Source organism: Triticum aestivum, chromosome 4D (assembly GCF_018294505.1).
Source record: "Triticum aestivum cultivar Chinese Spring chromosome 4D, IWGSC CS RefSeq v2.1, whole genome shotgun sequence".
Classification (NCBI taxonomy): domain Eukaryota; kingdom Viridiplantae; phylum Streptophyta; class Magnoliopsida; order Poales; family Poaceae; genus Triticum; species Triticum aestivum.
In genome coordinates, this window is record NC_057805.1 from 83,521,808 (window position 1) to 83,549,493 (window position 27,686).

At 43.4% G+C, this 27,686-nt stretch overlaps 2 protein-coding genes across 2 annotated transcripts; one reads left to right on the forward strand and one right to left on the reverse strand.

Annotated features, from left to right (window-relative positions):
• The first annotated feature begins 6,227 nt into the window (after window positions 1–6,227).
• Window positions 6,228–10,572, forward strand: LOC123096367 (methylthioribose-1-phosphate isomerase). Its single transcript, XM_044518087.1, has 9 exons — window positions 6,228–6,467; window positions 6,571–6,626; window positions 7,486–7,641; window positions 7,792–7,891; window positions 8,672–8,814; window positions 8,894–8,999; window positions 9,359–9,497; window positions 9,584–9,852; window positions 9,965–10,572. The coding sequence occupies exons 1-9, from the start codon at window positions 6,402–6,404 to the stop codon at window positions 10,031–10,033; spliced, it is 1,104 nt and encodes a 367-aa protein (XP_044374022.1). The 5' UTR covers window positions 6,228–6,401; the 3' UTR covers window positions 10,034–10,572.
• A 741-nt stretch (window positions 10,573–11,313) lies between these two features.
• LOC123096366 (mRNA-capping enzyme) lies at window positions 11,314–27,154 on the reverse strand. Its single transcript, XM_044518086.1, has 18 exons — window positions 26,915–27,154; window positions 24,578–24,761; window positions 24,014–24,149; window positions 23,696–23,847; window positions 23,332–23,415; window positions 23,201–23,263; window positions 22,427–22,564; window positions 22,144–22,353; window positions 21,755–21,868; window positions 20,235–20,284; window positions 18,909–19,071; window positions 18,702–18,824; window positions 14,846–14,974; window positions 14,664–14,762; window positions 13,232–13,321; window positions 13,052–13,136; window positions 12,316–12,446; window positions 11,314–11,769 (listed from the first exon to the last, which is right to left on the reverse strand). Exons 2-18 carry the CDS (start codon window positions 24,713–24,715, stop codon window positions 11,605–11,607), a joined length of 2,070 nt encoding a protein of 689 aa, XP_044374021.1. The 5' UTR covers window positions 24,716–24,761; window positions 26,915–27,154; the 3' UTR covers window positions 11,314–11,604.
• Between the last annotated feature and the right edge of the window lie 532 nt (window positions 27,155–27,686).

Genomic DNA, 27,686 nt, shown 5'->3' on the forward strand with positions numbered 1-27,686 from the left:
ATGTGTCTTCATAGGATACCCAAAGGAGACTGTTGGGTACACCTTCTATCACAGATCCGAAGGCAAGACATTTGTTGCTAAGAATGGATCCTTTCTAGAGAAGGAGTTTCTCTCGAAAGAAGTGAGTGGGAGGAAAGTAGAACTTGATGAGGTAATTGTACCCGCTCCCTTATTGGAAAATAGTTCATCACAGAAATCAGTTCCTGTGACTCCTACACCAATTAGTGAGGAAGCTAATGATGATGATCATGTAACTTCAGATCAAGTTACTACCGAACCTCGTAGGTCAACCAGAGTAAGATCCACACCAGAGTGGTACGGTAATCCTGTTCCGGAGGTCATGTTACTTGACCATGATGAACCTACGAACTATGAGGAAGCGATGATGAGCCCAGATTCCGCAAAATGGCTTGAGGCCATGAAATCTGAGATGGGATCCATGTATGAGAACAAAGTGTGGACTTTGGTTGACTTGCCCAATGATCGGCAAGCCATCGAGAATAAATGGGTCTTCAAGAAGAAGACTGACGCTGGCGGTAATGTTACTGTCCACAAAGCTCGACTTGTTGCGAAAGGTTTTTGACAAGTTCAAGGAGTTGACTACGATGAGACCTTCTCACCCGTAGCGATGCTTAAGTCCGTCCGGATCATGTTAGCAATTGCCGCATTTTATGATTATGAAATTTGGCAAATGGATGTAAAGACTGCATTCCTCAATGGATTTCTAGAAGAAGAGTTGTATATGATGCAACTAGAAGGTTTTGTTGATCCTAAAGGTGCTAACAAAGTGTGCAAGCTCCAGCGATCCATTTATGGACTGGTGCAAGCATCTCGGAGTTGGAATAAACGTTTTGATAGTGTGATCAAAGCATATGGTTTTATACAGACTTTTGAAGAAGCCTGTATTTACAAGAAAGTGAGTGGGAGCTCTGTAGCATTTCTAATATTATATGTGGATGACATATTGTTCATTGGAAATGATATAGAATTTCTGGATAGCATAAAAGGATACTTGAATAAGTGTTTTTCAATAAAAGACCTCGGTGAAGCTGCTTATATAGTGGGCATCAAGATCTATAGAGATAGATAAAGAAGCTTAATTGGACTTTCACAAAGCACATACCTTGATAAAGTTTTGAAGAAGTTCAAAATGGATCAAGCAAAGAAAGGGTTCTTGCCTGTGTTACAAGGTGTGAAGTTGAGTCAGACTCAATGCCCGACCACTACAGAAGATAGAGAGAAAATGAAAGGTGTTCCCTATGCTTCAGCCATAGGCTCTATCATGTATTCAATGCTGTGTACCAGACCTGATGTGTGCCTTGCTATTAGTTTAGCAGGGAGGTACCAAAGTAAACCGGGAGTGGATCACTGGACAGTAGTCAAGAACATCCTGGAATACCTGAAAAGGACTAAGGATATGTTTCTCGTTTATGGAGGTGACAAAGAGCTCGTCGTAAATGGTTACGTCGATGCAAGCTATGACACTGATCCGGATGACTCTAAGTCACAAACCGGATACGTATTTATATTGAACGGTGGAGCTGTCAGTTGGTGCAGTTCTAAGCAAAGCGTCATGTCTGGATGAAGGAGTTCATATCCGATCTAGGTGTCATACCTAGTGCATTGGGTCCAATGAAAATCTTTTGTGACAATACTGGTGCAATTGCCTTGGCAAAGGAATCCAGATTTCACAAGAGAACCAAGCACATCAAGAGACGCTTCAATTCCATCCGCGATCAAGTCAAGGAGGGAGACATAGAGATTTGCAAGATACATACAGATCTAAATGTTGCAGACCCGTTGACTAAGCCTCTCTCACGAGCAAAACATGATCATCACCAAGACTCCATGGGTGTTAGAATCATTACTGTGTAATCTAGATTATTGACTCTAGTGCAAGTGGGAGACTGAAGGAAATATGCCCTAGTGGCAATAATAAAGTTGTTATTTATATTTCCTTATATCATGATAAATGTTTATTATTCATGCTAGAATTGTATTAACCGAAAACTTAGTACATGTGTGAATACATAGACAAACAGCGTGTCACTAGTATGCCTCTACTTGACTAGCTCGTTGAATCAAAGATGGTTCAGTTTCCTAGCCATAGACATGAGTTGTCATTTGATTAACAGGATCACATCATTAGAGAATGATGTGATTGACTTGACCCATTCCGTTAGCTTAGCACTTGATCGTTTAGTATATTGCTATTGCTTTCTTCATGACTTATACATGTTCCTATGACTATGAGATTATGCAACTCCCGAATACCGGAGGAACACTTTGTGTGCTACCAAACGTCACAACATAACTGGGTGATTATAAAGGTGCTCTACAGGTGTCTCCGATGGTACTTGTTGAGTTGGCATAGATCAAGATTAGGATTTGTCACTCCGATTGTCGGAGAGGTATCTCCGGGCCCTCTCGGTAATGCACATCACTATAAGCCTTGCCAGCAATGTGACTAATGAGTTAGTTGCGGGATGATGAATTACAGAATGAGTAAGGAGACTTGCCGGTAACGAGATTGAACTAGGTATTGAGATACCGATGATCGAATCTCGGCAAGTAACATACCGATGACAAAGGGAACAACGTATGTTGTTATGCGGTTTGACCGATAAAGATCTTCGTAGAATATGTAGGAGCCAATATGAGCATCCAGGTTCCGCTATTGGTTATTGATCGGAGACGTGTCTCGGTCATGTCTACATAGTTCTCGAACCCGTAGGGTCCGCACGCTTAACGTTCGGTGACGACAGGTATTACGAGTTTATGTGTTTTGATGTACCGAAGGTAGTTCGGAGTCCCGGATATGATCACGGACATGATGAGGAGTCTCGAAATGGTCGAGACATAAAGATCGATATATTGGACGACTATATTTGGACATAGGAATAGTTCCGGGTGAGATCAGGCATTTACTGGAGTACCAGGAGGTTACCGGAACCCCCCGGGAGGTATATGGGCCTTATTGGGCCATAGTGGGAGAAAGGAGAAGGGAGGAAAGGAGGGGGAGCCCCCCCCCCAAGCCCAATCCGAATTGGGAGGGGGGCCGGCCCCCCCTTTTCCTTCCTCCTTCCTCCCCCTTCCTGCTCTCCTAATCCAACTAGGGAAGGGGGATCCTACTCCCGGTGGGAGTAGGACTCCCCTTGGGGCGCGCCTAGGAGGCCGGCCCCATCCCCCTCCTCCACTCCTTTATATACGTGGGAGGGGGGCACCCCATAGACACACAAGTTGATCATTGATCTCTTAGCCGTGTGCGGTGCCCCCCTCCACCATAATCCACCTCGGTAATATCATCGTAGTGCTTAGGCGAAGCCCTGTGCCGGTAGCTTCATCATCACCGTTATCACGTCGTCGTGCTGACGAAGCTCTTCCACGACACTCTGCTGGATCGTGAGTTCGTGGGACGTCACCGAGCCAAACGTGTGCAGATCGCGGAGGTGTCGTACCTTCGGTGCTAGGATCGGTCAATCGTGAAGACGTACGACTACATCAACCGCGTTGTCATAACGCTTCCGCTTACGGTCTACGAGGGTACATAGACAACACTCTCCCCTCTCGTTGCTATGCATCACCATGATCTTGCGTGTGCGTAGGAATTTTTTTGAAATTACTACGTTCCCCAACATCTTGATGATTGCCTTGATCGTTTTCGGAGGCAGACCCATGGCGATCATAGAGTGCACCGGGATTGCACACTGGACCGACTGGATGAGTAACAGCCGGCTGCTCTTCCATAGGGATGCCGCCTTCCACGTTGGCAGGCGCGCTGCAATTTGATCTACCAGGTCTTGAAAATGCGCAGCTGTTTGCTTCCGAATGGACAGTGGTAGCCCGAGATAACGACATGGGAAAGTTGTATTTGCACATCCCAGCAACCCGGACACCAGCTGCATGTGTTCTTGCGTGCATCTGATCGGTAGAGCAGAACTTTTCTGAAGATTGATCTTGAGCCCAGATGCTTGCCCAAACAGTTCCAAGATGGCAGCACACGCCTGAAGGTCCAACTCCTTTGGTTTCAGAAAGATCATTGCATCATCTGCATACATGGATACCCGGTGCCGAAGTCCTGTCCTGGCCAAAGGGGCGAGTAGTCCAGCTGCGGTGGCATACTCAAACAGTCGGTATTGGGGTTCCATGTAGAGAATGAAAATCATGGGTGAAAGCGGACTTCCTTGACGCAGCCCTTGACAGTTGAAGATTGTTTCGCCGGGAATTCCATTGACAGCTATCTTGGTAGATGATGTCACAAGCAATCCACAAATCCATGAGGTCCACCTTGGTCCGAAGCCCATCTGTCTCATTACCTCCAGAAGAAAGGGCCATTGCACAGAATCAAAATCCTTGCTTATGTCTAGCTTCACAAGGACCGTCGAGTCCTTTAGAGCGTGCAGTCTACGTGCCATGCCTTGCACGAGAATGAAATTTTCATGCAGAGATCGTCCGCGCACGAACGCGCTTTGATGGTTGCCCACCGGGTGCGGTAAATCGTCAGTGAGCCGAGAGGCGAGAACTTTGTCGAAGATCTTGACTGCGCCATGATTCAGACTAACTGGCCGGAAATCTTTGATATCCACCGCTCCCACTTTCTTCGGCAGTAGCGAGACGGTGGCACTGTTGATGGCCTGTTGCCCTCGCATGTCTCCACCGTGAAACATCTCCATTGCCCTCATGAAATCATCCTTTATAATGTGCCAGCATGTAGCATAGAAGCGTCCTGTGAACCCGTCCGGTCCGGGTGCCTTGTCCATGGGCATTTCCTTGATCACTTTTTCCACCTCTTCCATTGAGAATGGCTCCCCCAGATTCCTCAAGTCCCTCCTTGGCAGCCCAAGCAACTCCAGGTTGAGGGTGTGGCTCATTTCCGCAGTCGAGCCTAAGAGGCGCTGGTAGTAATCGTCGACCGCATGCGCGATGTTGTTTTGGCCTATGAGGACTTGGCCTTTCGAGTGGATGGAGAGGATGATGTTCTTCCTCTGCCGGTGGCTGGCCTGGCGGTGGAAAAAGGAGGTGTTGGCCTCTCCTTCCTTAAGCTGGAGTAGACGCGAGCGTTGTCTAGCAATGGATCTTTGCAGTGAGCACAGCCCAAGGAGCTTCCTCTTAAGGGTTTTGCGCAGCCCGTGCACTTTCTCCGTCAATGCCCTCGAGTCCATCGCTGCGTCCAGCCATGCAATGACCTCCAACGCAATTGCAATCTGCAGCCTGATATTCCCGATCCACCTATCACTCCACCTTTGGAGTGCCTTGGTCGTAGCTCGTAGTTTGTTGTCAAGATTCACAAAAGCATTGCCCGAGGGTCCCCCAGAGCTCCACGTTGTCTCCACCGTGTGAAAGAAACCATCATCCTTTGACCAAAAGGCCTCGAAACGAAAGCGCTTGCCATATGCAAAGTCTGCGTTTAGATCCAGGAGCAGAGGGCGGTGATCCGATATGGCCGATCCAAGGGCCGTTAGCGAAGCTGCCGGTGTAGATCATCCCAGCAGTTGGTAGTGAAAACGTGGTCGATCTTCTCCAAGGTGGGACGTCGACGTTCGTTCGACCAAGTATACTTGCGGCCGTTGAGGTACATCTCTTTGACCTCGAGCAAGTTGGTTTTCCTCCGAAACCTTGCCATCATTCTCCGGTTGATGGCCTCGTTGTTTTTGTCTTCGGGATTGACAAGTAGGTTTGCTCATGGGCCCGCATGCAAGTCGCGAATGTCCACCAACTCATCCATGAACGCAATCTTGTCATCATCTGCTTGTGGGCCATAGACACCCGCGAGCCACCAGTGCCCCCCATTCTTCGGCTTGACCAGAGCCGATATTGTGTTAGCCGTAAGGGTTTAGTCTTGTACGTTTCATCTTATTGTCTTCCTGCAAAATCGAACAACGAAATGGTGCGAGAAAGATTCGTCATTCAACTCCGTGTAGTTGCATCTCTTGCGGAACTGCCATTCAACTCCCGCGTTATTGCCAAGGCTGCAGGCCTTGGTGGGTGGCTGGCTGGCCGGCGTGCGTGACTCTTGCCACCGCCTGCGTGCCTGACGCTGACGGTGGCGGATGGCGAAGGCTGCGCCGCATGATTTCGCACGTTTCAGTCTTCGCCCAGCTCACATGATTTTGTTTCCTTGTTAGCGGGAGCGTCGTCAAAGCCAGGTCAAACGCCGATGACAATGCACGCCCAGCCCAGAGTCCAGAATATTCCTAGAGGACAGAGAATATCGAGAATACGAGGAACCCAAGGGGCTCGAGCGCAAAGCGGCAGAGGGGTCCCGTTTGGGAATCGGGACTTTGCTACGGCGCGGTGTACGCGACAACATAAAGGGCAAGATTGCGCAGTGCGGCCTCCATCCTCTGTTCTTCACTTTTTCCATCTGAGCCGTCCGAGCCCTCCGAATTTCCCCGGCCAGAATGGGCGAATCCAGCGCGCTTCAGTCCATCCTCTACGGCCGCGGCGCGCTTCGCCTCCTCGATCAGGTCCCGCCCTCTGCTTCTCCATGCGCCTTCTCCCGAGTGGAAGTGGTGGCGAGTTCCTCCGTTCCTGATTGGGGTCTTGGTTTCTGGTTTCGATGTGATGCAGAGGAAGCTGCCCCTCGAGGAGGTCTACATCGATGTCAAGGACTCCGCGGATGGATGGTGAGCTCCCTTTTCTTCTTCTTGAACCTCTAGTTGGCAGTATTTCTTTAGTGTATATGCGGATGTTGTCAGCGGCGGACACAGGTCAATTCAGGGTTTAATATTACCTGTAGTTTGATTTGCCAAAAGAAAGGACCGTGGTGACTGCCTTTGCGTTAAAGGTTTTACCATGTGCTCTGGGGGGTGGGGGGGGGGGGGGGGGGGGGGGGGGGTGAACGATAATTGATTCGGCACTCTGGATTATTTTAAATAAAGAAGATATAGGAGGCGAATCCTGGCGGCGGCGGCGGCAATAATGCTGCTTCTGCGTTAGGGCTCTGCTGACTTTTCGGGCCTGCTTACAAGTGGGAGAAGATGAAACGGGCCAGATCAAGGGAAACGAAGAAGCCAGACAAAGAATTTGCTGACAGTAGAAAAAATTATTGCAAAACCAGAACTGACAAAGTGAGACTTGGTCTAGAGCACAAATCCGGTAATTAAATCCGTTTGTTACTGAAATAGTTGCTGACAAGTCGAAAGGCTTTGGGGAAATACAATTTGAACCTGTAAATTTCATATAAATATTTTGATAAGTTGAATAATTGTTTTTGAAACTTTCAAGTACCTTGAACTCCTGTGCCCGCGGAAGGATATTGTGAAACTCAAGGAATTGTTAGGCTCAGTTTATTATCTGTAAAGACGTAACTATTTTAATTTGGCACTGATGAAATGATAGAACAGAATATGTATATATAACAATAGTAAAAGAGAGTAAATACTAAATACAAAAATTATAACTAAGTTTGTTGTATGCTCACATAGCAAAAGTATATTTGTGCTTATGTCCGCATTGAGCATTTAACTCGTTAAGACTATTCAGGAATGCGATCAGAGACATGGTTGTCCGTGGTGCTCCTGCCATAGCCATAGCGGCAGCACTGTCATTGGCTGTGGAAGTTAATGATCACGATTTCACTGGTACACCTGTGGAAGCAGCCTCATTCGTTTCCAAGAAGTTGGAATACCTTGTATCCAGGTAAAAATTATTTAACTGTTGCAGTTTGAACTTCAGGACCTTATGCGCGATAATTTTGATCCTGATATCCATGTTTTACATTGAAATGAATTTCTACTTCTGCCCATGCATATTATTCTAATCAATGATTTACTTCAATTTCTTTGTCAGCCGGCCCACAGCAGTGAACCTGTCTGATGCTGCTACAAAGCTTCAGAACTTAGTGTCAAGAACAGCTGAAACAGCAAAAGATGCCAAATCTATCTTTCAGGTGCCAAGCGGATTTATAGTTTCGATCCATCATCCTGCTCACTAGTAGTTCTTCAATACCTGAGCAAACTCATTCATCGTGACCATTGTGTATGCGCTTAATTGCCAGGACCATAGAGTTAATATGTCTTGAAACTTTATGTTTCTTTTGAAACTAAACAGGAAACTAACAAACCTGATGATAGTAGGTTGCATGAGGCTAAATTCCCAAACTTCTAGCATCGAGCCTACTGTCAGAACATTACCAATTGTAGCATTTATGTGAAAACTCTGTCAGGCTGAATCGTGATGCCCTTGCTTGCATATTTGTCCAGTTCCTTGATTTTTATTTTGAATTCTTAGCTCCTGATGTGACTAATTGGTTGTGACTTTTTGTTGGTTTTCATTAGGGTTGTTTGGCCCACCATTTTTGCACAAGTGTCTCGACTACTGTCAGGCTGGTTGCAATAGGTGACCAGCAAGAAACCAGCAATGACTGTCTTTTGTGCGCAACTGTCTTGAATGCTTGCATAATGGACTACTGGTTAAACTGATAAATAGAATAATTCCATAAATAATGACCATTAGAAGTTATGAGGTGATGACGAGTTGAAAAAACCCTGGTTTTCCCTCTTGCTCATTTGAAAAACTATTGTCCCTTCTAAAAAACATTTTCCCATGTTGCCTTAACGGATTTTACGCCCTCATAAATTTTCAAATGGTATATATTTGTGAAATTTGATTATCTCTCTGGTTGATGAAATTGTTGGCGCACCTGCTTAATTATCTTTTCTATATCCAGGTCTTTATTGAAGCTGCAGAAGCTATGCTAGTTGATGATGTGGCCGATAATAAGGCAATTGGCTCGCATGGAGCTGAATTCCTTCAACGGCAGCTTGGAAGTTCGAGAAACATCTCTGTTCTAACCCATTGTAATACTGGCAGGTAAATTCATCATTTTTTTCTTGTATTTATGATGCTCAATATCCTTATCCAATTATAGTATATTTCTTTTTTAATCTAGCCTTGCAACCGCTGGTTACGGAACTGCCCTAGGGGTCATTCGTGCTCTTCACTCTGGAGGAGTTTTGGAGAAGGCCTTCTGCACTGAAACTCGTCCATTTAACCAGGTAGAGATTCATTCCACATTTGCATGTCATAGTAATTTATGAACAAGTTATCTTGTTATGTTTTGTACCAAGACATATTAAGTATAATTAGCCACACCCCATATTCTTTCATAGCATATTAACGTCTTTGACATACCATGATCCTATGTGCTATACCGCAGAAAAATTAGTTCAGTGAATCATCCTTCAAATAATTTCACCAACTGTCTAGGTCATCCATCTTGCTCAGTCATTTCAGGTCAAATATAATCTTAGATAAGAACTGTTTGCTACCTATTCTTTACCACTCACTCGAAGGATAGGTTTGCAGTGTGTTCACAGACATACAAAGCTCTCAACAATTTGTTTGTAATCTCCAGGGTTCCAGGCTTACAGCTTTCGAGTTAGTTCATGACAAAATACCTGCGACGCTGATAGCAGACTCTGCTGCAGCTGCACTTATGAATAATGGACAAGTTCAAGCTGTAATTGTGGGTGCTGATCGTATAGCTGCAAATGGTAACCACCCACAAGAATAATTCTTAAATCAACTGAACACCAAATATACCTGTTGCTGACTGTATTTTTGGGTATGGAATTTAAAGGTGACACAGCCAACAAGATTGGCACATACAACCTCTCGATTTCTGCAAAGCATCACGGCATGCAGTTTTACGTGGCCGCACCAGTAACTTCGATTGATCTCTCCCTCCCGTCTGGGAAGCAAATCGTCATAGAAGAAAGATCTCCAAAGGAATTGTTGAACTCTGAAGGTGGTCTAGGAAAGCAAGTTGCCGCGTCAGGTATATCAGTCTGGAACCCCGCCTTCGACGTTACTCCAGCAAATCTAATTACTGCAATCATTACAGAAAAGGTATGTTCTATATCACCACACTACTTGCATGTTCCATTTTTCGTATGCTCTTTCGGTGTTGGTCTGTACTGCATTATTAGTCGGTAAACTTCTTGTGCGTGTTTCCCCACAGGGTGTGATCACAAAGTCTGATCCTAATGGAAGTTTCGACATCAAAGGTTTCATCGAATGTGCCAAGTGATGCTCTCCAGTGAGCATAGGTTGGCATGAATGCGGTGGAACATCCTTCTCACACAATTGATGATAGGATGCCCATGTTGTACTCCCAGCAATAAGATCTTTCGAAGTGAGAGAAAAATAAAGTCGCGTACGAGATGTATTGTGAGGATGAGTGTTTGTTATCCAAAAAGTATATTTATAAAAAGATGCATCTTTTGCTAAATTTAATGTGTTTTTCTAGCAATGAACCAAAACTCAGTTTGAGATGGAAGACGAGCAGTTGCTATCTGAAGAACAGAGGTGGGAATACTGAAATTTACGTGCAGCAGTGGTCTTTACCTTCTGCTAGTTGAGGTTGCTCCAATTTTCATATGCTGTTTATATGGAAGAATCCACATGTTTCACTCAGCATTGTGATTATTTAATGCACAACTACTGGAGCATAAACACTTCCTCCTCTGTTCCTCGTTATGCAGTCTATGAAAGTTTGTAAGTTTGAACTTTGAATCAAAAGCATCGGCCAATAACATATGGAATTCCAGCGTGTGAAAAGTACATTGAGATAAAGGTGTTCTTGACATGTGCATTTACAGCATTTCTCCAAATGCATCTTACCCGGTGTCTAAAGCATGCAACATTTCCGCACTAGTTCGCCACCCTTGCGTCAGAAATCTTTCTCGGATCCTCAATCTTCAAGAATCAGAAGGATCATTTTCAAGTTTTCCATTTCTTCATTTGGAACATCTTCAATCTTCTGGACTACACTTTTTGGCTATATTCTTTACCGATTTCATTTCAGTTCAGCCTATTCCAACTGTGCCTGGGCCACCTCCATTCCGCCTGGCGTAGATAAACGTGTGCCTGGGCCACGGAATGTGGCCGCGAGGTGAGTCTTTACCCTCCATCTGATGCCTGGTGGGGGTGCCTTTTGTTGTGAACTTGGTTTAAAACCAGGTAGCTCGAAGCAAACAAGACGACCAACACTGAAAACAAAAGGCTAACCAAGAACAACTATCCCAACGACAAATTTTAGAAACCACCAGCCAAACGACACTATGCCCACGCCCTAGGGCCCCTGCATGATTAAATTAACAGATTTAGAGGACGGTTTGGATACAATACGAGACAGCCACATAAAACAAGCACCTGCAAATAAGACCGGCATCCACCTAGATATGTAATGGGAATGGAATAAATGGATGGAGAGATGCCACATGCAACACTTATTCTAGGATAACAAGAGGCACTCCCGAGCTCAATGCACCCTCCGGATTAGGACACTTTCGGCAATACTACAAGACAAGACTTGAACACGCTCCCTCTCTTGTTAAAAGACTAACTATTCTACACCCATGAAACTAAACCATAGGAGAGAATACAGAAACATGATACAAGATTTACAGGACTACTCTGCTGCGACAACTATATACAGGCGGTAGGCACACAACAAGTGCAAAGAATTAGCTGGCTGGCCGGCCATCAACATACGGCCCTAAACCTCTACTAATTACACAAGCTAATGGAACCAGCCGATGCCCAGCCCAGAGACAGACAGGGCAGCGGCGCTCTAGCACTATTCCAACAAGGCTAACACTACTGTGGCGGCATCTGCCCTCTCCGCCGATGTTGTGCCATCTTTGCATGGGCCATCCTTTCATCAGCCTTCTTCCTATCAGCATACATCGGGAGGGAGATTATCTCAGTGATCTCTTCTAGAAGCTTGTCTTCGGTTATATTGTCTGTGATGCTCCTCATTACCTGCAGATAACACAATGATGCTGTCAGAGGATTATAGTAATTCAAAATCTAGCAAGGTGATGATTTCTTTTTCATGGAAAAAGGAAACAGTTATAGCAAACAAAAGAGGAAATGAAAATTTGCCTAATTAAAAAAATTAAATCACAATAAAGCTAACAAAGCTGAGGAGATAAATCTGAAAGTGCATCTATTGCAGGCACAAAAATAACAAATTATTTCAGGGGCCAGATTCTATTTAGCCTCTATGTATAAATAAATATTGTAATTTTAGCACACATCAATGATTTCGAATGAAGAAGATATATCTTTTCGTATTAAAAGAACCATGATTATATCCAGATGCACAGTATGTACTCCCTCCGTTTCTAAATATAAGCCATTTTGGAGATTTCAATACGGACTACATACAGATGTATATAAAAATATTTTAGAGTGTAGATTCACTCATTTTGCTCCGTTTGTAGTCCGTATTGGAATCTCTAAAATGTCTTATATTTAGGAAAGGAGGGAGTAAATTCCAACACAGATAAGGGCTAGAGAATCAACCTTGCGATATGTGTTGATATCATTAGGAGTCGATTTATCGAATCTAACGCGCATGCAGACCCAACACTGCTGTTCCTTATTCCAAGAGCACTCAACAATCCTCCCAGAGATAGATGATGGATCTTCTCCATCTGCATAAGTTTCAGAAAACAAGCATAAATATGCAACCAATACACCTCATCAGCTAGACCAAGAATAGGGGAAACTAAAATTCCAGCATAACAGTAAGCAAGAAGAGCAAATATGCTCCTAGAATACAATGATTTAAGTCTGCAGGTCATTCAACTATAGATGTAGTGCTATACATAGCTGAAGAATAATATCCTCGGCAATTTTTAAATTCGTGGGAAAAAAATATTAGAGATTGGGAAGAATAATATCCTCGGCAATTTTTAAATTCGTGGGAAAAAATATTAGAGATTGGAGGCTCCCTACAAATTGGCTCCAAACCCATCAATGTGCAAATAAAGTGTTCTGGTAGACAAAGGTATAGTATAGATGCATAAACCTGGTCATGTTTAAGCTAGTCAGTCATTCCAAAAAAGCAGATGTAAGTCTTGGATATATATTTTGTGTTTGGAACTTACAAAAAGTGAATAAGACTACAATGATGTCCTAATAAGATAAATAAGTTCATATTCACAATTGCATGAGAAAATATACAAACTTGTTTATGAGAAACACGCTGTCAAGTGTGCAAAAATAAAATGACCATAAAAATTGCAGCACTACTTACTTGGAAATACCATCCGAGAACCATCCATGAGTTTCTTTTTGCCTCTCTCGTAAAGAAAAACGAGCTGGCGATTATCATTGCCAACCTGCACAATTAGGTATGACAAAATAAACCCCACCATATAAAAAAAACAACTAAACCATTTAAAGCAAAAATACTGGAAACAATTGCCACACAAACCTCAAACAAAAAGTCAACTGAATTCATTTCAGGGTATTTCCACTTAAGAAGACCTTCATGGGTGCGAGTTACATAAGGATCATCCCAGCCCTAATGAACAAGCACAAATAAAGGTGTGTTAGCCAAGACAAACAGATTGCACTTCTTGAAGCCTGAAATAAACTACTCCTAACCATGATAAGAATCGCCAATGATAGAAGTGTAGACACATTATTCATGTACGGTCAGAGGAAGCTCAAGAACACACATAAGTAGGAGCGTCATTACAAATATTCAAGTCTATAACTGTATCAATAAATACAGATAGTCAACATGCATTCCCCTAAAAAGGCCGGTGTTGTTTGTTCATCATGTGGATAAATTATTGCTAAAATGGACTACTCGAGCATGTGAAGAGCGTGTGTACTACAGCAACGGACCCACAGGAGAAACCGACAATGGGCTCCAAGGAAGAAAGCTCTGGCCCTCTTCCTCTTCCCCTCCCTCTCCATCTCTCTGTCTCATCTAAGGTCTTCCTGAAGCTATCTTCCCCTGCCTCTCCATCTGTCCCTCTTCCTCCACTCCCTCACTTAAGATCTTCTTGTAAGTCAATGCGTGATCTCATACTGCTCTCAAGCACAAAGAGACACTAAACACGGTGGTTACCCAGTGGTGCTAGCACACATCATGGCAGACTACGCACAAAACAGGAAACATCTCTAGGGAACTTTTTGGAAGAATAGCATATCTTGGGCAGAAGCGTAACAAGAGTAACACCAAAAACATGAACTCCTGGTGCAAGGTGAACTAAATGGCCAATGGAAACAAACAAAAGAAATTTGCACACAACAGCTCAACTGCTAAAATTAATTCATATTGCTACCACAAAGCTTTTACTCTGTAGATTGATTAGCACATTTTCTGCCTTCAAGTATCTCACAAGACTATTTGTGTTCCTGATGATTAATATAGTCAGCTGCAAACTGAAATAAACAGCTCAATAGACAGGTTTGCATCATAATGCTACGAGTCTATATTGTTCTCAAGAAGGCCACATGACTTCTATGTATACAACCAGGATCCACTACATGCTTGCAACTCAAACTGACATGTAAATTAAGGCAGTGCCACAACCAAATAATGAGTTGCAATGCAGAAAATAAAATGGGAGATTAAAATTGAAGCAATAGACTACAGTTCAAATACTTAGAAGTCCCGGTAGTTTCCAAAAATCAGGGAGACTAAAATGTTAACATTTTTCTCTTCTGCTTGTAGTAGAAAATCCAAGATTATGTTACAAATGTAGTTTCATGAGGTTTTATCAAAACAAATATAATCGTGTAGTTCACCATTATAGTTTGTTTTCTTCCTTAAGCATCTATGCATTGCATCAACTTGCACTGGAATTTCAGCTTTCAAGTTTCCAGTAGTCACCGAAAGAAGACAAACATACCTGAAATATCAGGCCATCAGCATCATGGCAAAGTGATGGGATAAACTCCTTCAGTACCCTTTTTGCTGTATGCAGAAGCCAGAAATCCTTTCTCCGGGCCTGGTAGAGCACCCAAACATAAGAAATGTACTTCAACTCATCAAAATGGAACATTAAAATGTAGCAGGTCCGAATCCAATTACCGAAAATAGCTCCATATCATATTTGTACATTGGATTGCTCTTAGAACCACTCTCAAACAGTTTTCTCTCGTTATGGCGTGGCCGGATTATTTCATCTTCAATTAATCTCCACCTCTCAGAGAAAGGCAACTGCATACAAAAATACTATGAAATTAAAACTATACTAAGGCCAAGAACTAATTGCACCGATAAGGTCTAACTGTAACAAAACCTACCACAAAAGTAAACTCATATTGGTAAGATGATATGATAGACATAGTAAATACAAACTTTGATATTTACTTTGACAAAGTATAGATCAATAAAATATGATGGCAAGTTGTAACACAAAGGAATACTGTGATTTACTTAGATAACTTCCATACACATGTGCAGCAACAAGAAATTTTGTAGTCGCTCAAAATGACAGAGGATGAACTCCGCCTATGTTGTCTCAACATAGCCGGTCCCAAGCCCGGGTAAAGGAGGAGGGTTGTGATAGGCTTGGCGAGCCAACGTAAAAACTCAGCCACTCTTATGGAGATGAAACCCAAAAGATTTTCGTTGGGGCGTAACCCTCTCAGCGACGCGCCACATCGGAACCCGGGTGTGGTGGAAAATGGGCAAGGGCCGGGCCGTCACCCCCCAAGTGGCGCGCCGTATCTTGATCCGGATACGGTGGCAAGTGAGCGAGGATCGGGTCGTCGCATCCTTAGTGGCGCGCTACATCGGCGCCCGGATGTAGTGGAAAATGAGCAAGGGTCTTCGCATTTGACTCGACGAGTGCGAAGGGTAAGGAAGCTAGCCGAGCCTAGGAGGATTCGCTTAGGTAGCTGGAACGTAGGGTCTCTGACAGGGAAGCTTCGGGAGCTAGTTGATGCAGCGGTGAGGAGAGGGTTGATATCCTTTGCGTCCAAGAAACCAAATGGAGAGGACAGAAGGCGAAGGAGGTGGAGGATACCGGCTTCAAGCTGTGGTACACGGGGACGGCTGCAAACAGAAATGGCGTAGGCATCTTGATCAACAAGAGCCTCAAGTATGGAGTGGTAGACGTCAAGAGACGTGGGGACCGGATTATCCTGGTCAAGCTGGTAGTTGAGGACTTGGTTCTCAATGTTATCAGCGCGTATGCCCCGCAAGTAGGCCACAATGAGAACACCAAGAGGGAGTTCTGGGAAGGCCTGGAAGACATGGTTAGGAGTGTACCGATTGGTGAGAAGCTCTTCATAGGAGGAGACCTCAATGGCCACGTGGGTACATCTAACACAGGTTTTGAAGGGGCGCATGGGGGCTTTGGCTATGGCATCAGGAATCAAGAAGGAGAAGATGTCTTAAGCTTTGCTCTAGCCTACAACATGATTGTAGCTAACACCCTCTTTAGAAAGAGAGAATCACATCTGGTGACTTTTAGTAGTGGCCAACACTCTAGCCAGATTGATTTCATCCTCTCGAGAAGAGAAGATAGGCGTGCGTGCCTAGACTGTAAGGTGATACCTGGAGAGAGTGTTGTACCCCAGCATAAGCTGGTGGTTGCTGACTTCCGCTTTCGGATTCGTGTCCAGCGGGATAAGCGTGCCAAAGTTGCTAGAACGAAGTGGTGGAAGCTCAAGGGGGAGGTAGCTCAGGTGTTCAAGGAGAGGGTCATTAAGGAGGGCCCTTGGGAGGAAGGAGGGGATGCGGACAATGTGTGGATGAAGATGGCGACTTGCATTCGTAAGGTGGCCTCGGAGGAGTTTGGAGTGTCCAGGGGAAGGAGAAGCGAAGATAAGGATACCTGGTGGTGGAATGATGATGTCCAGAAGGCGATTAAAGAGAAGAAAGATTGCTTCAGACGCCTATACCTGGATAGGAGTGCAGACAACATAGAGAAGTACAAGATGGCGAAGAAGGCCGCAAAGCGAGCTGTTGGTGAAGCAAGGGGTCGGGCATATGAGGACCTCTACCAACGGTTAGGCACGAAGGAAGGTGAAAGGGACATCTATAAGATGGCCAAGATCCGAGAGAGGAAGACGAGGGATATTGGCCAAGTCAAATGCATCAAGGACGGAGCAGGCCAACTCTTGGTGAAGGACGAGGAGATTAAGCATAGATGGCGGGAGTACTTCGACAAGCTGTTCAATGGGGAGAATGAGAGTTCTACCATTGAACTGGACGACTCCTTTGATGAGACCAGCATGCGTTTTGTGCGGCGAATCCAGGAGTCTGAGGTGAAGGAGGCTTTAAAAAGGATGAAAGGAGGCAAGGCGATGGGCCCTGATTGTATCCCCATTGAGGTGTGGAAAGGTCTCGGGGACATAGCGATAGTATGGCTAACCAAGCTTTTCAACCTCATTTTTCGGGCAAACAAGATGCCAGAAGAATGGAGACGGAGTATATTAGTACCAATCTTCAAGAACAAGGGGGATGTTCAGAGTTGTACTAATTACCGTGGAATTAAGCTGATGAGCCATACAATGAAGCTATGGGAGAGAGTCATTGAGCACCGCTTAAGAAGAATGACAAGCGTGACCAAAAATCAGTTTGGTTTCATGCCTGGGAGGTCGACCATGGAAGCCATTTTCTTGGTACGACAACTTATGGAGAGATATAGGGAGCAAAAGAAGGACTTGCATATGGTGTTCATTGACTTGGAGAAGGCCTATGATAAGATACCGCGGAATGTCATGTGGTGGGCCTTGGAGAAACACAAAGTCCCAGCAAAGTACATTACCCTCATCAAGGACATGTACGATAATGTTGTGACAAGTGTTCGAACAAGTGATGTCGACACCGATGACTTCCCGATTAAGATAGGACTGCATCAGGGGTCAGCTTTGAGCCCTTATCTTTTTGCATTGGTGATGGATGAGGTCACAAGGGATATACAAGGAGATATCCCATGGTGTATGCTCTTTGCGGATGATGTGGTGCTAGTTGACGATAGTCGGACGGGGGTAAATAGGAAGTTAGAGTTATGGAGACAAACCTTGGAATCGAAAGGGTTTAGGCTTAGTAGAACTAAAACCGAGTACATGATGTGCGGTTTCAGTACTACTAGGTGTGAGGAGGAGGAGGTTAGCCTTGATGGCCGGGTGGTACCTCGGAAGGACACCTTTCGGTATTTGGGGTCAATGTTGCAGGAGGATGGGGGTATTGATGAAGATGTGAACCATCGAATCAAAGCCGGATGGATGAAGTGGCGCCAAGCTTCTGGCATTCTCTGTGACAAGAGAGTGCCACAAAAGCTAAAAGGCAAGTTCTACAGGACGGCGGTTCGACCCGCAATGTTGTATGGCGCGGAGTGTTGGCCGACTAAAAGGCGACATGTTCAACAGTTAGGTGTGGCGGAGATGCGTATGTTGAGATGGATGTGTGGCCACACGAGGAAGGATCGAGTCCGGAATGATGATATACGAGATAGAGTTGGGGTAGCACCAATTGAGGAGAAGCTTGTCCAACATCGTCTGAGATGGTTTGGGCATATTCAGCGCAGGCCTCCAGAAGCTCTAGTGCATAGCGGACGGCTAAAGCGTGCGGAGAATGTCAAGAGAGGGCGGGGTAGACCGAATTTGACATGGGAGGAGTCCGTTAAGAGAGACCTGAAGGATTGGAGTATCACCAAAGAGCTAGCTATGGACAGGGGTGCGTGGAAGCTTGCTATCCATGTGCCAGAGCCATGAGTTGGTTGCGAGATCTTATGGGTTTCACCTCTAGCCTACCCCAACTTGTTTGGGACTAAAGGCTTTGTTGTTGTTGTTGTTGTTGCTCAAAATGACAGAGGATGGACCACAGCAGTTATCCAAGTAAAGCAGTAATAATAGACAAAGAGGCTGATTTCGAGGTAATAAATCAAAGGGTGCTCAATATTCCTTCAATGGAAGGAAACTATAATAGATACCTTTGTCTTGGACACTGAATCAAGTGCCATCAGATCATACGCCAAGTACCTCCTCTTCAATCCTGAATCAGGTACTGTATCTATAATCATTTCCCCGTCAATCAATGTCATATCATGTGGACCCTTCAATTGGCAAAGAAATAAGGTTAGATATGTAAACAGAAATGTACTACGATGGATTCTCCTGCATCAGGAGGAGAACATTACTTCATTCAGGTTCCTATGGGGAAAGCGCATCTGAACTCTTCTAAAGCAAAAATTCCGATCAATCAAGAAACAACCATCCCTCATTATAAGCATCATATATCGGGTTCCATCAGCTTTCCAAGTAGCATAATAGTATCGCTGTCTAAGTAGCTGCAGATTATCACTGCAATCAGCAAAAGAGAATGCATTAGAGAAAAGGCCACATAAGGGAGAAGGAGATAAACCAAAATCGATAATGGTCCATTCAGAACAATGGAATTTTGCAGAACCTTGCCTGTTCACCTACCATCTAAGTAACTATTGTTTTCTTAAAGCTAGCTGTTGCCACCACCCACTAAGTATTAGCTTGTAGGATCAGAACAAACCAACATCTTTTAATGTTAACACTAGGACAAGCTTCACGAACATTTACAGTGCCTTGCTTCATGAACACCTTAAGGTTAGCTGTTAAAACCAATCACTAATCTTAGTATTACTCGCAAAGATACACACCCAATGCACTTTTTGTCTTACGCAAAAAAATGCACTTTTTGTCAACTATACAAGTCATAAAAATATAACTCCTCCTGATTTAGAACTCCTTTTTTTAATTTCTTGAAACTTGGTGCAGTTTTAATGATATAAAACGGTATGGCAACCATTACACTTTATGACAAATATTTCATGTGGAGCAGCAAACAAGGTCAGTAGTCATAGCGTCATGACTAAGGAATAAGGAATGGATTGCGGTGAGATTCATCATAATTTCAAAAGAGAGGTTGCAAAGTTTAATTAGTATGGTGTAATTAAGGGATTAACTGTACAATTATGACATAATTTTCAGATATATCAACTTTTTTTGAGACATCAGATTAGATTGGGTCGCTAAGATGGTATGCATCGACACTAACTAGTACTCCCTCCGTTCTTTTTTATAAGACGTTTTGGACAGCTGACATTGAACTGTTTTGTGCTCTGTCTGAATTGCCTAACGTCTTATAAAAGTGAACAGAGGGAGTACTCCTGTATAAGTATAGCTAGATTTGACTTAACTGCGAACGAATCATCACTCTTTAATATATGAAAAGGGGGACAAGCTATATGAATTGATACATCGAAGAAAGTACTCCAATTTCAGAATGAGAACAGCATGCGTGTATCAGAGATTCTTAAAAAGGTAGGGTGCATAGTTTCACAAAACGAACGCGTGTATTTACTCAACAGGTGCTGATTTGCAATTTATGATAATGCCTTACAAGAGAAATTTAAGAGAGAAAAACATAAGATGGTAGAATAATTTATTTAATATTATAAACAATATATGCAGTAGGGTTTACCGTTGGTTACCTGTCAAGAGAGACTGGGTGTGATCCTGGAAATTGTGCATGCCCTCTCGCCTATAACCAAAGAAAGGATATAAGAAAGAAACTTCTTTTGAAGCTACACATACATAAAAATTGCAGAAACAAAATAATTTACAAAGATTGCAACATGGAAGTGTCGAATGGAAGTATCACATAAAATAATTAGTTATGAACAGGCAAAAGACACAGAAAACACACTATAATAGCATGTTCCACCCATGCCATATATATAGACATGCTAAACTGAGCCTGCGCGCATTATTTCTTAGCGTACGCTCTGTCCAGTTCGACCCAACCAGCCAGTACGCGTTAACTAGCCGGAGGGGGCGCGCGTCGGGAAAATTCCATCGTAACGATTTACGACCAATACTGGTCCACGCGCTTCGCTAGTCCCCTTCCTTCGTGAAAAAACAATTACTACATACTGATCCACGCATTACTACACAGCAGTAATACGGTTACCATGCGTCATGATGGAAGCATCTCTAATTCCTTCGTTGGTAAAATAATTTGTTTCATTACCATCCACTCCATCCTTTTTACTGCTAACAATTAGTGAGCATGTAGTAATTGGTTACTACATATTAGAATGAATTTACTAGGTTTACGAGGCCGAGGGATCGAACCATCTCATTGCTTGGTAAAGAATTCTCGTCCATTACCATCTCTTCTATCTATATTACTGCCAAAAACTAATGACCTTCGGATCGGGACGTCGTAGACGATGCATGGTAACCAAATTAAATCCATTACTTTTTCTTAGAAACAGTTTTACCCTCAAATATTTTAGCGGTGGAGAAGCCTACTCCCGGTGTGACCTGCCCACCTAATTAGACCAGAGCGCACGGGCCTCAAAATCAGCTATAGCGGGCTATTTGTACATGGGACCATTTAGCGGCACCCTAGTGAAAAGGCTATATAGCGGGCTATAGCGGAGCTATAGCCGGCTATTTAAAACATTGATATATATAGATAGATAGATAGATAGATGCTATTCACACACTTTGAATGTTCATATTGAAAACGCGATAACCCATTTCAGGAGTCCAGTTTGACGACAGAAAAGCATATTATTTCACACAGCTTAGTAAAGTAGTTAATATGTAGGTGCACACCATGTTGAACCATCACATCATGTGAAATGAGCAAATACTTGCATAAATACTTCCCGTTAGATTTCATTCATAAGCTCTGCAGTACTTGACATACAGCAACACTGCATGCATGTACTCTCTGCTCACTTGAAAATTCGTAACATTTGAGCTATTCCCCCTCCATCCCGAAATATAAGGTGCGAGCATTTTCCCAGCAATTAGATGTCAACTTTATATCATGTATTAATCCACGTGTGGTTGGAATAATCGTTGGTTAAAGTTAAATTTGCATAACATGTGCACCTTCTATTCTGGGATGGGGAGAGTATTCTACAAATAGCAATACAGGTGTTTGATGTTATCCACACAAAAATGCTAGTTGAGCACAAATAAAAAAATGTGTACTTACAGGGGGAAGTTCAAGCAAACGATAGCATACGATCCGCAGAGCCTCTTGCTGATCAAAAGGTACAGCGTCTCCCAGCACATCATCATTAGTGATGACTTTCTCCTCTACATCATTCTGCAAGATACAAGAGGATGTTTCAAGAACAAAACAATAAATCAGTTATCAGACAAATAATGTTGCTTGAAAATGAACAAACATGATCCATGATATGGTTGACTCCATCTGTAATGTTCAAAAGTAAAATTCAAATACTCAAGTAGAAGGCGCCAAGAAATAGAAGTTACATAGCAGTTTGTATTCCAACAATTGAAAAAGGATCAACAGGTACAAGGAAGCAGCCTACAATTACTTGGAATAATTTTACCTAAATAAAAGGGGAAAATACATACATGTACTGGTGAAACATCACCGTTGTCATCATCGTCATCTGGCTTAGCTTCACCATTTAGATCAAGATCAGAAGGCCTCTTCCATTCTGGTGTTGAAGGGCATGTTACAATTATATTCTCAGGAACCTCGTGATAAAATGAATACAATGCTTCAATGTAGTCCCTCTTATATATACCAGGAGGTCGCCTTTGAGCAAAAATACGTATTGCCTAGGGGGAAAATTGATGTCAAGACAAATAGTAGAACTACATTGAAAAAACACTCAGTGCCTAGTTGCCCTACCTCAGCAACACAAGAGATGCGTGTACGCATGAGGTAATGAATAATCATGAAACCTGTACGATTATGACCATGGGTACAGTGAACTAGAATATACTTGGGAGTCTTGGTATGCTTTTGTCGTTCAAGATACATCATCACCTGAAAATAGCAAAATAATTGCATAAATAGCTTCTGATGAGCTTTTTATATAGATATATGGTCGTTAATTAATGACCTACAAGCACATCAATTAACTCTACAGTAGAAAAAACTAACCACATGGAATGAAGAGTGCCTAACAAGAAAACAAGAAAGTCACCACAGCCACAAAAAAAGGTGAAGGTCCATATGCATGTTTATATCATCAAACTCGTGCCCCGGCGTATTGTTTTACAAAAAAAAAGAGGTGAGTTTGCAGGTACTATGCACCATACCAATGAACTGAAAAAACAAATCAATAAATATGATAAATGGAAAAGGGCTAGATACTCGAATGAGCAACGTGGTGTAAATTAGCACACGAAAAAACTGCTATGTGTTCACATAGCACACACCATGATAATTATCGACCAATCCACAAATAAGTGGCTTGTCACTCAAGCTAAGGTGCCATTGATAACTACATCGTGGTTTAAAGCATCATGTGAAAGATACAAAGTGGGAAACAATTGGGGTGAAAAGGAGATGCCAAATAAGATATCAAGAATTAAGCATCAGACTGAATAAATACACACCATCCAGAATAATATATACTGATAATGTAAATATCTGTATCAAAAATATTGTTGTTGTTACCTCATAGACAAATGTGTTAACAGATTCATTATCTGGTACAGCATCTCTTCCCTTGCAAGGAATCTAAAAATGGAAATGTTTAGGAAGGAGTACTTCAAAATAAAAGATGTGTTTAAGCTAAGCTCTCTCACCTTGATATGCTTAGTACCTTGCTTTGTCCACTCTGCTGGTGAGTAATATCGAGAAGTATTAGTCAGATCAATCACCAGCCCTATCTGAAAAAAGAAGAAAATTAATACAGAAGTAAAATTATCTATCGGTAACAAGTGGCTAACTAGGAATACATTCATACGGAAGGAAGGGGTGCCAATGGTATCAAAGTATACACCCTTGATACGAATAAGAGCTAGTTAAGTAAACTAAACATGTTGTAAGAGCACTTCAAATTGGCATTTTTTCTGTGTGAATAACCCATTTTGGATATAAATAGGTACAACATGCCCAGACATAACACATATGGTAAACACTAGAAATTATCAACCAAACAATACTTACTTCACGGCCAGCTTTTCTTTGCTTGTTTACTACTTGTTTGGAAGAATATCTTTTGCCAGGAGGAACTGATTCATTGAATGTTTCATCAAGAGGAACTTTGGAGGGTATGATTTTATCTATTGGCTCACCAAATGCAGGACAATCCAACCAACCTGAATCAAACCATGAAAATACAAATACTAAAAATCCATTTATTTTAAAAAAATACCATAAATAGAAATTGCCGAAGTGAAAGAGAGAATATAAGGTATAAAATATATATTTTATATTATCAACAATTAGAAGAGCTCGTTAGAAAACAATTTGACTTATTCATACCCTCAGGTGCCTCTTTAATCCGGCCTCTACCAACTTTGATTGGAGGTGCATAATCATTCCTTATCTCCTGAGGGTGTTGCACTGAGCCTTCATCCTGGTGCTCTCTCTTCAATTTCTCCCGCCTCTCTTCACGCTCCTAGTAACAACAGCAGAATTTGCATAAAAATGATAGAGCTAGCAACACCAAATAAAACCAGTTTGCATGCTTTCTGGTAAGAAAACAAAATGGGGTGGTTATTGTTTTTGTATGGTGCAAATTTAAGTGGAAAATGAAGTTACACATATGAACCAACTTTGCTGTAAAAACACGATCCCCACAAAAATGGATATTTCATTATGATCCTGATGCAGAGTACATCTACAATTTTTATCTTGAAAGCCGCAATGTACACATACATATCAAATTATCAATGATAACCATCTCTCTGTCAGTAATTTTCTTCAGCTAACAATGCTAACCTAGCACACATGTCTAATAAGACATAGTTTATTTTTCAATTATAACTTACACAATGAGCAATCCACAGCAAATGGAAAACTATAACCAGAATGAGTACTACATACCCTCCGCAATGTTGCAACAGCAGACTCAACATGTTCCTCCTCATGCGCATAATCAGCCTCACCAGGTGGTTCTTCATAAGGCTGCTCATCCTCTTCTTCAGGCAATGGTGATGCGTTCAAATCCATAGAGAATGTCATTCAACATCCACTACATATATCCTTCAGATCGAGTTGAGACATGCACCTAATAACAAACACATTACAGATTTTCGGAAGTCATTAGTTAATTAGGAATAGATACAGTAAAAGGCATTCAAATCACTAGTGGAAAGATAATCAACTTTGAGATATGACAGCCACAGCAAGCTAAAATAAGAAAACAAGAAAATAAAACGGGTAGTTCGGAACTACGTGCAAGCTGAAAGACTAAGGGAGAAGAAACAGTTTACTAGAGCTTCATTCACAGATAATGCATTCTTAGAAACACAATGAATCCTACGGAAGGGTTCCATTCTTAATTTCTTATAAAAAACACAGATACGAATACGCATCACATGGCTATTACCATAACGACTGCCTGGTCCCAGTAAATTTTAAGCTACTATATCTCCCACATAAGACAGGTGATGTTTCTGTTTATAATTAACATGATGCATAAACAAAAACGGGAACCCCAGATACAGGAATACGACTATAGATAGTGCAGGATATGGAACATAATAAAATATTTGTCGCAACGCAAACCACTTAGAACATGCATAAAGCCACAAACATAGTTCATAAATTCTTCTTTTAGGAAAAAAAGATGAGGAGATAGTTCTCGTTCGAGCATTAAACATTTTTCCTGCCACAACAACAATTAACCTAGTTGTAACATAAATATAGGATTCAATTATTACAATATGAAACGTTGATCTTCTTTCTGGATTATTAGTTCATTTGGTATTTTCCCTTGCTTATTTGAATGCTTAATGTTTTCCAAATTTGAATATCATTTATTTTTTCTTAAAATTTGAATGGTGACAAATATTTCATGGCCCATTCATCACTCTCACCTACCCTTAGACAGCCTGGGCCAAAGCCCATCTCTCGTACTCTCTCCCTCCTCCCCTTATCCTCTTCCCATTGGCTGATGGGCCAAATGTCTCCCTTAAGTCTAACCTCTCTCATAAGAGAATTCTGATTTACGGAGCTCAGAAATGCTGACAATCTTAAAGTCAGTCAAAAATCCTAACCAGAACTCCACCATCTCATTTTGTAAGGCATGAATTTTTTTCTAATCTTTCCCATATTGTTTGACAGGATTTGCCTCTGGTACTCAGTGTGGGTGTTTTCTTTCCTTTTTACCCCTGACGTACCAAGTGACTTATCGCTAATGTTCTAATTTCCAATCACTAATCATAGGAGCGCTAGAGGAGCCTGCATGCTGAAGAGCCAGATCCCAGAGGGCCACAAACCGCATGCAAGAGGCGTGCAGTGAGGCTAGCAATTCAGTTATTGGCAGAGGATGTGATCACCCAATTATTAAGGAAATTAGTGATGGCACAATGGTTCAGCGAGCGAGGGGTTGGTAGGTTTTTATATGGCGTTAATTACTGTGCAGAAGGGGATAACGGCTAATAAAAAGAGACAGGAGTACCATTGAATGAATGCCATTGACTACTTATTAGCTCAGAGTCTCCGCAGAAAATAGAGGAAACAAACTATTAAAGGCTACTAGTCGTTAGGAGTGAAGATGAATTAATCATTTCTGCCAGAAAAAAAACGAAATAACTATCAGGTTAGCATTGCATCACACATTTAAGAAGCAGAATGAATCCAATACCATGTTTTCGGATGTGAAACCCCACATTACTAAGAAAATATGCATAGACAAGAAAAGAAGACGATCCAAGTCAAATCAGAGCATGCTGATACTCGCAGCAGTATAACGGCAAGAGTGCATATCAGCGAATTACTCCGACCCCTCTCACATCTTCTACCACGCAATCCATCAAATTGAAACAACCATCAAATCAAACACCCAACAATCGAGTGTTTTTCGACGCCATTGCTTCTTCGAGGCAATATTATGTTCTCGAATTGGGAAGCTAACTGGGGCTCATGGCTACAGGTGGCGAACACGCATGGAAAAACACAAGAACAAAACCACACCGTTCCGAACCCACCATCCAGGCCCCACGCCCTCCCCGTGCGAGGCGGCAGCGAGTGCACGGCCAGCCTGTAGGGTTCGCGACTCGGGAGGCCTGGCCGAATCAGCAAATTGCCCACGCCCCGAACACGGAACCGCACCAGCGCCACACCGCCAGCTAACAACCGCACCACAAGCTAACCATGGAGGCGCGCCGCGTCGAGCGAACGCTGACCCAGGAGAGGAGAGAAATGGGCTAAGCGTACCTCACGCGCGACGGCTGAGGCGGGGGACGAGACGCCGAGCGTCCCGCCGGGCAGAGCAGCGGAGGGCGGTGCCCGCACCGGCGAGCACCGCGGGGGCGGAGGAGAAGGGGGATTGGGGGAAGGGTTTAGGGGGCAAAGGATCTGCGGGTTAGGGTTTGGGAGCCACCATGCGAAGAGGGCCCCAAACCGGTTCGAACCGAGTCGAGAGGAAGGGGAACGCGGAAGTGAGTTGCGGCCGAGGTGGGGCGTGGGGGTGACCTTTATGAGCGTGAGCTCGGCGTACCACGTGCTCACGTGCACGCGGCCATCCGGGCGCTGCCACCCGGGCGCTTTGCACTGGTAGAGCCGTGTGGCGCACGGCGGGCTCACGAGCGGTGTACAGCCAAGCCGCTGAATTCAAGCACTCACATCATCTACCCCGGCGGCCTTATAAAATCGGGTCTCAAACAAGCACGGACGGTCACCTGTTAAAAATCTGATCCATCCGTACGCCTCAAACTGACGTATCGGCACCCCTCATATCTATTATAAATGTAGGGCGGATATGAGGCGGCCGAGCGTGATCGGTCGCGTCGTGCTGACAGTCCGGTCCAACACGTAAGCGCTCGGAAACCCAATGGTCCGGTGGGGGTGTGAAAGTCGCGGCGCCGCTTCGGCTCGCCGCCAGAGGGCCAGGGTCCGGCTATTTAATCCGGACGACATGTCTGAGCCCTAGCCACATCTGCTCACTCCCTCTCCACGCCGCCAGCCCGATCTCATCCATCAACTTCTC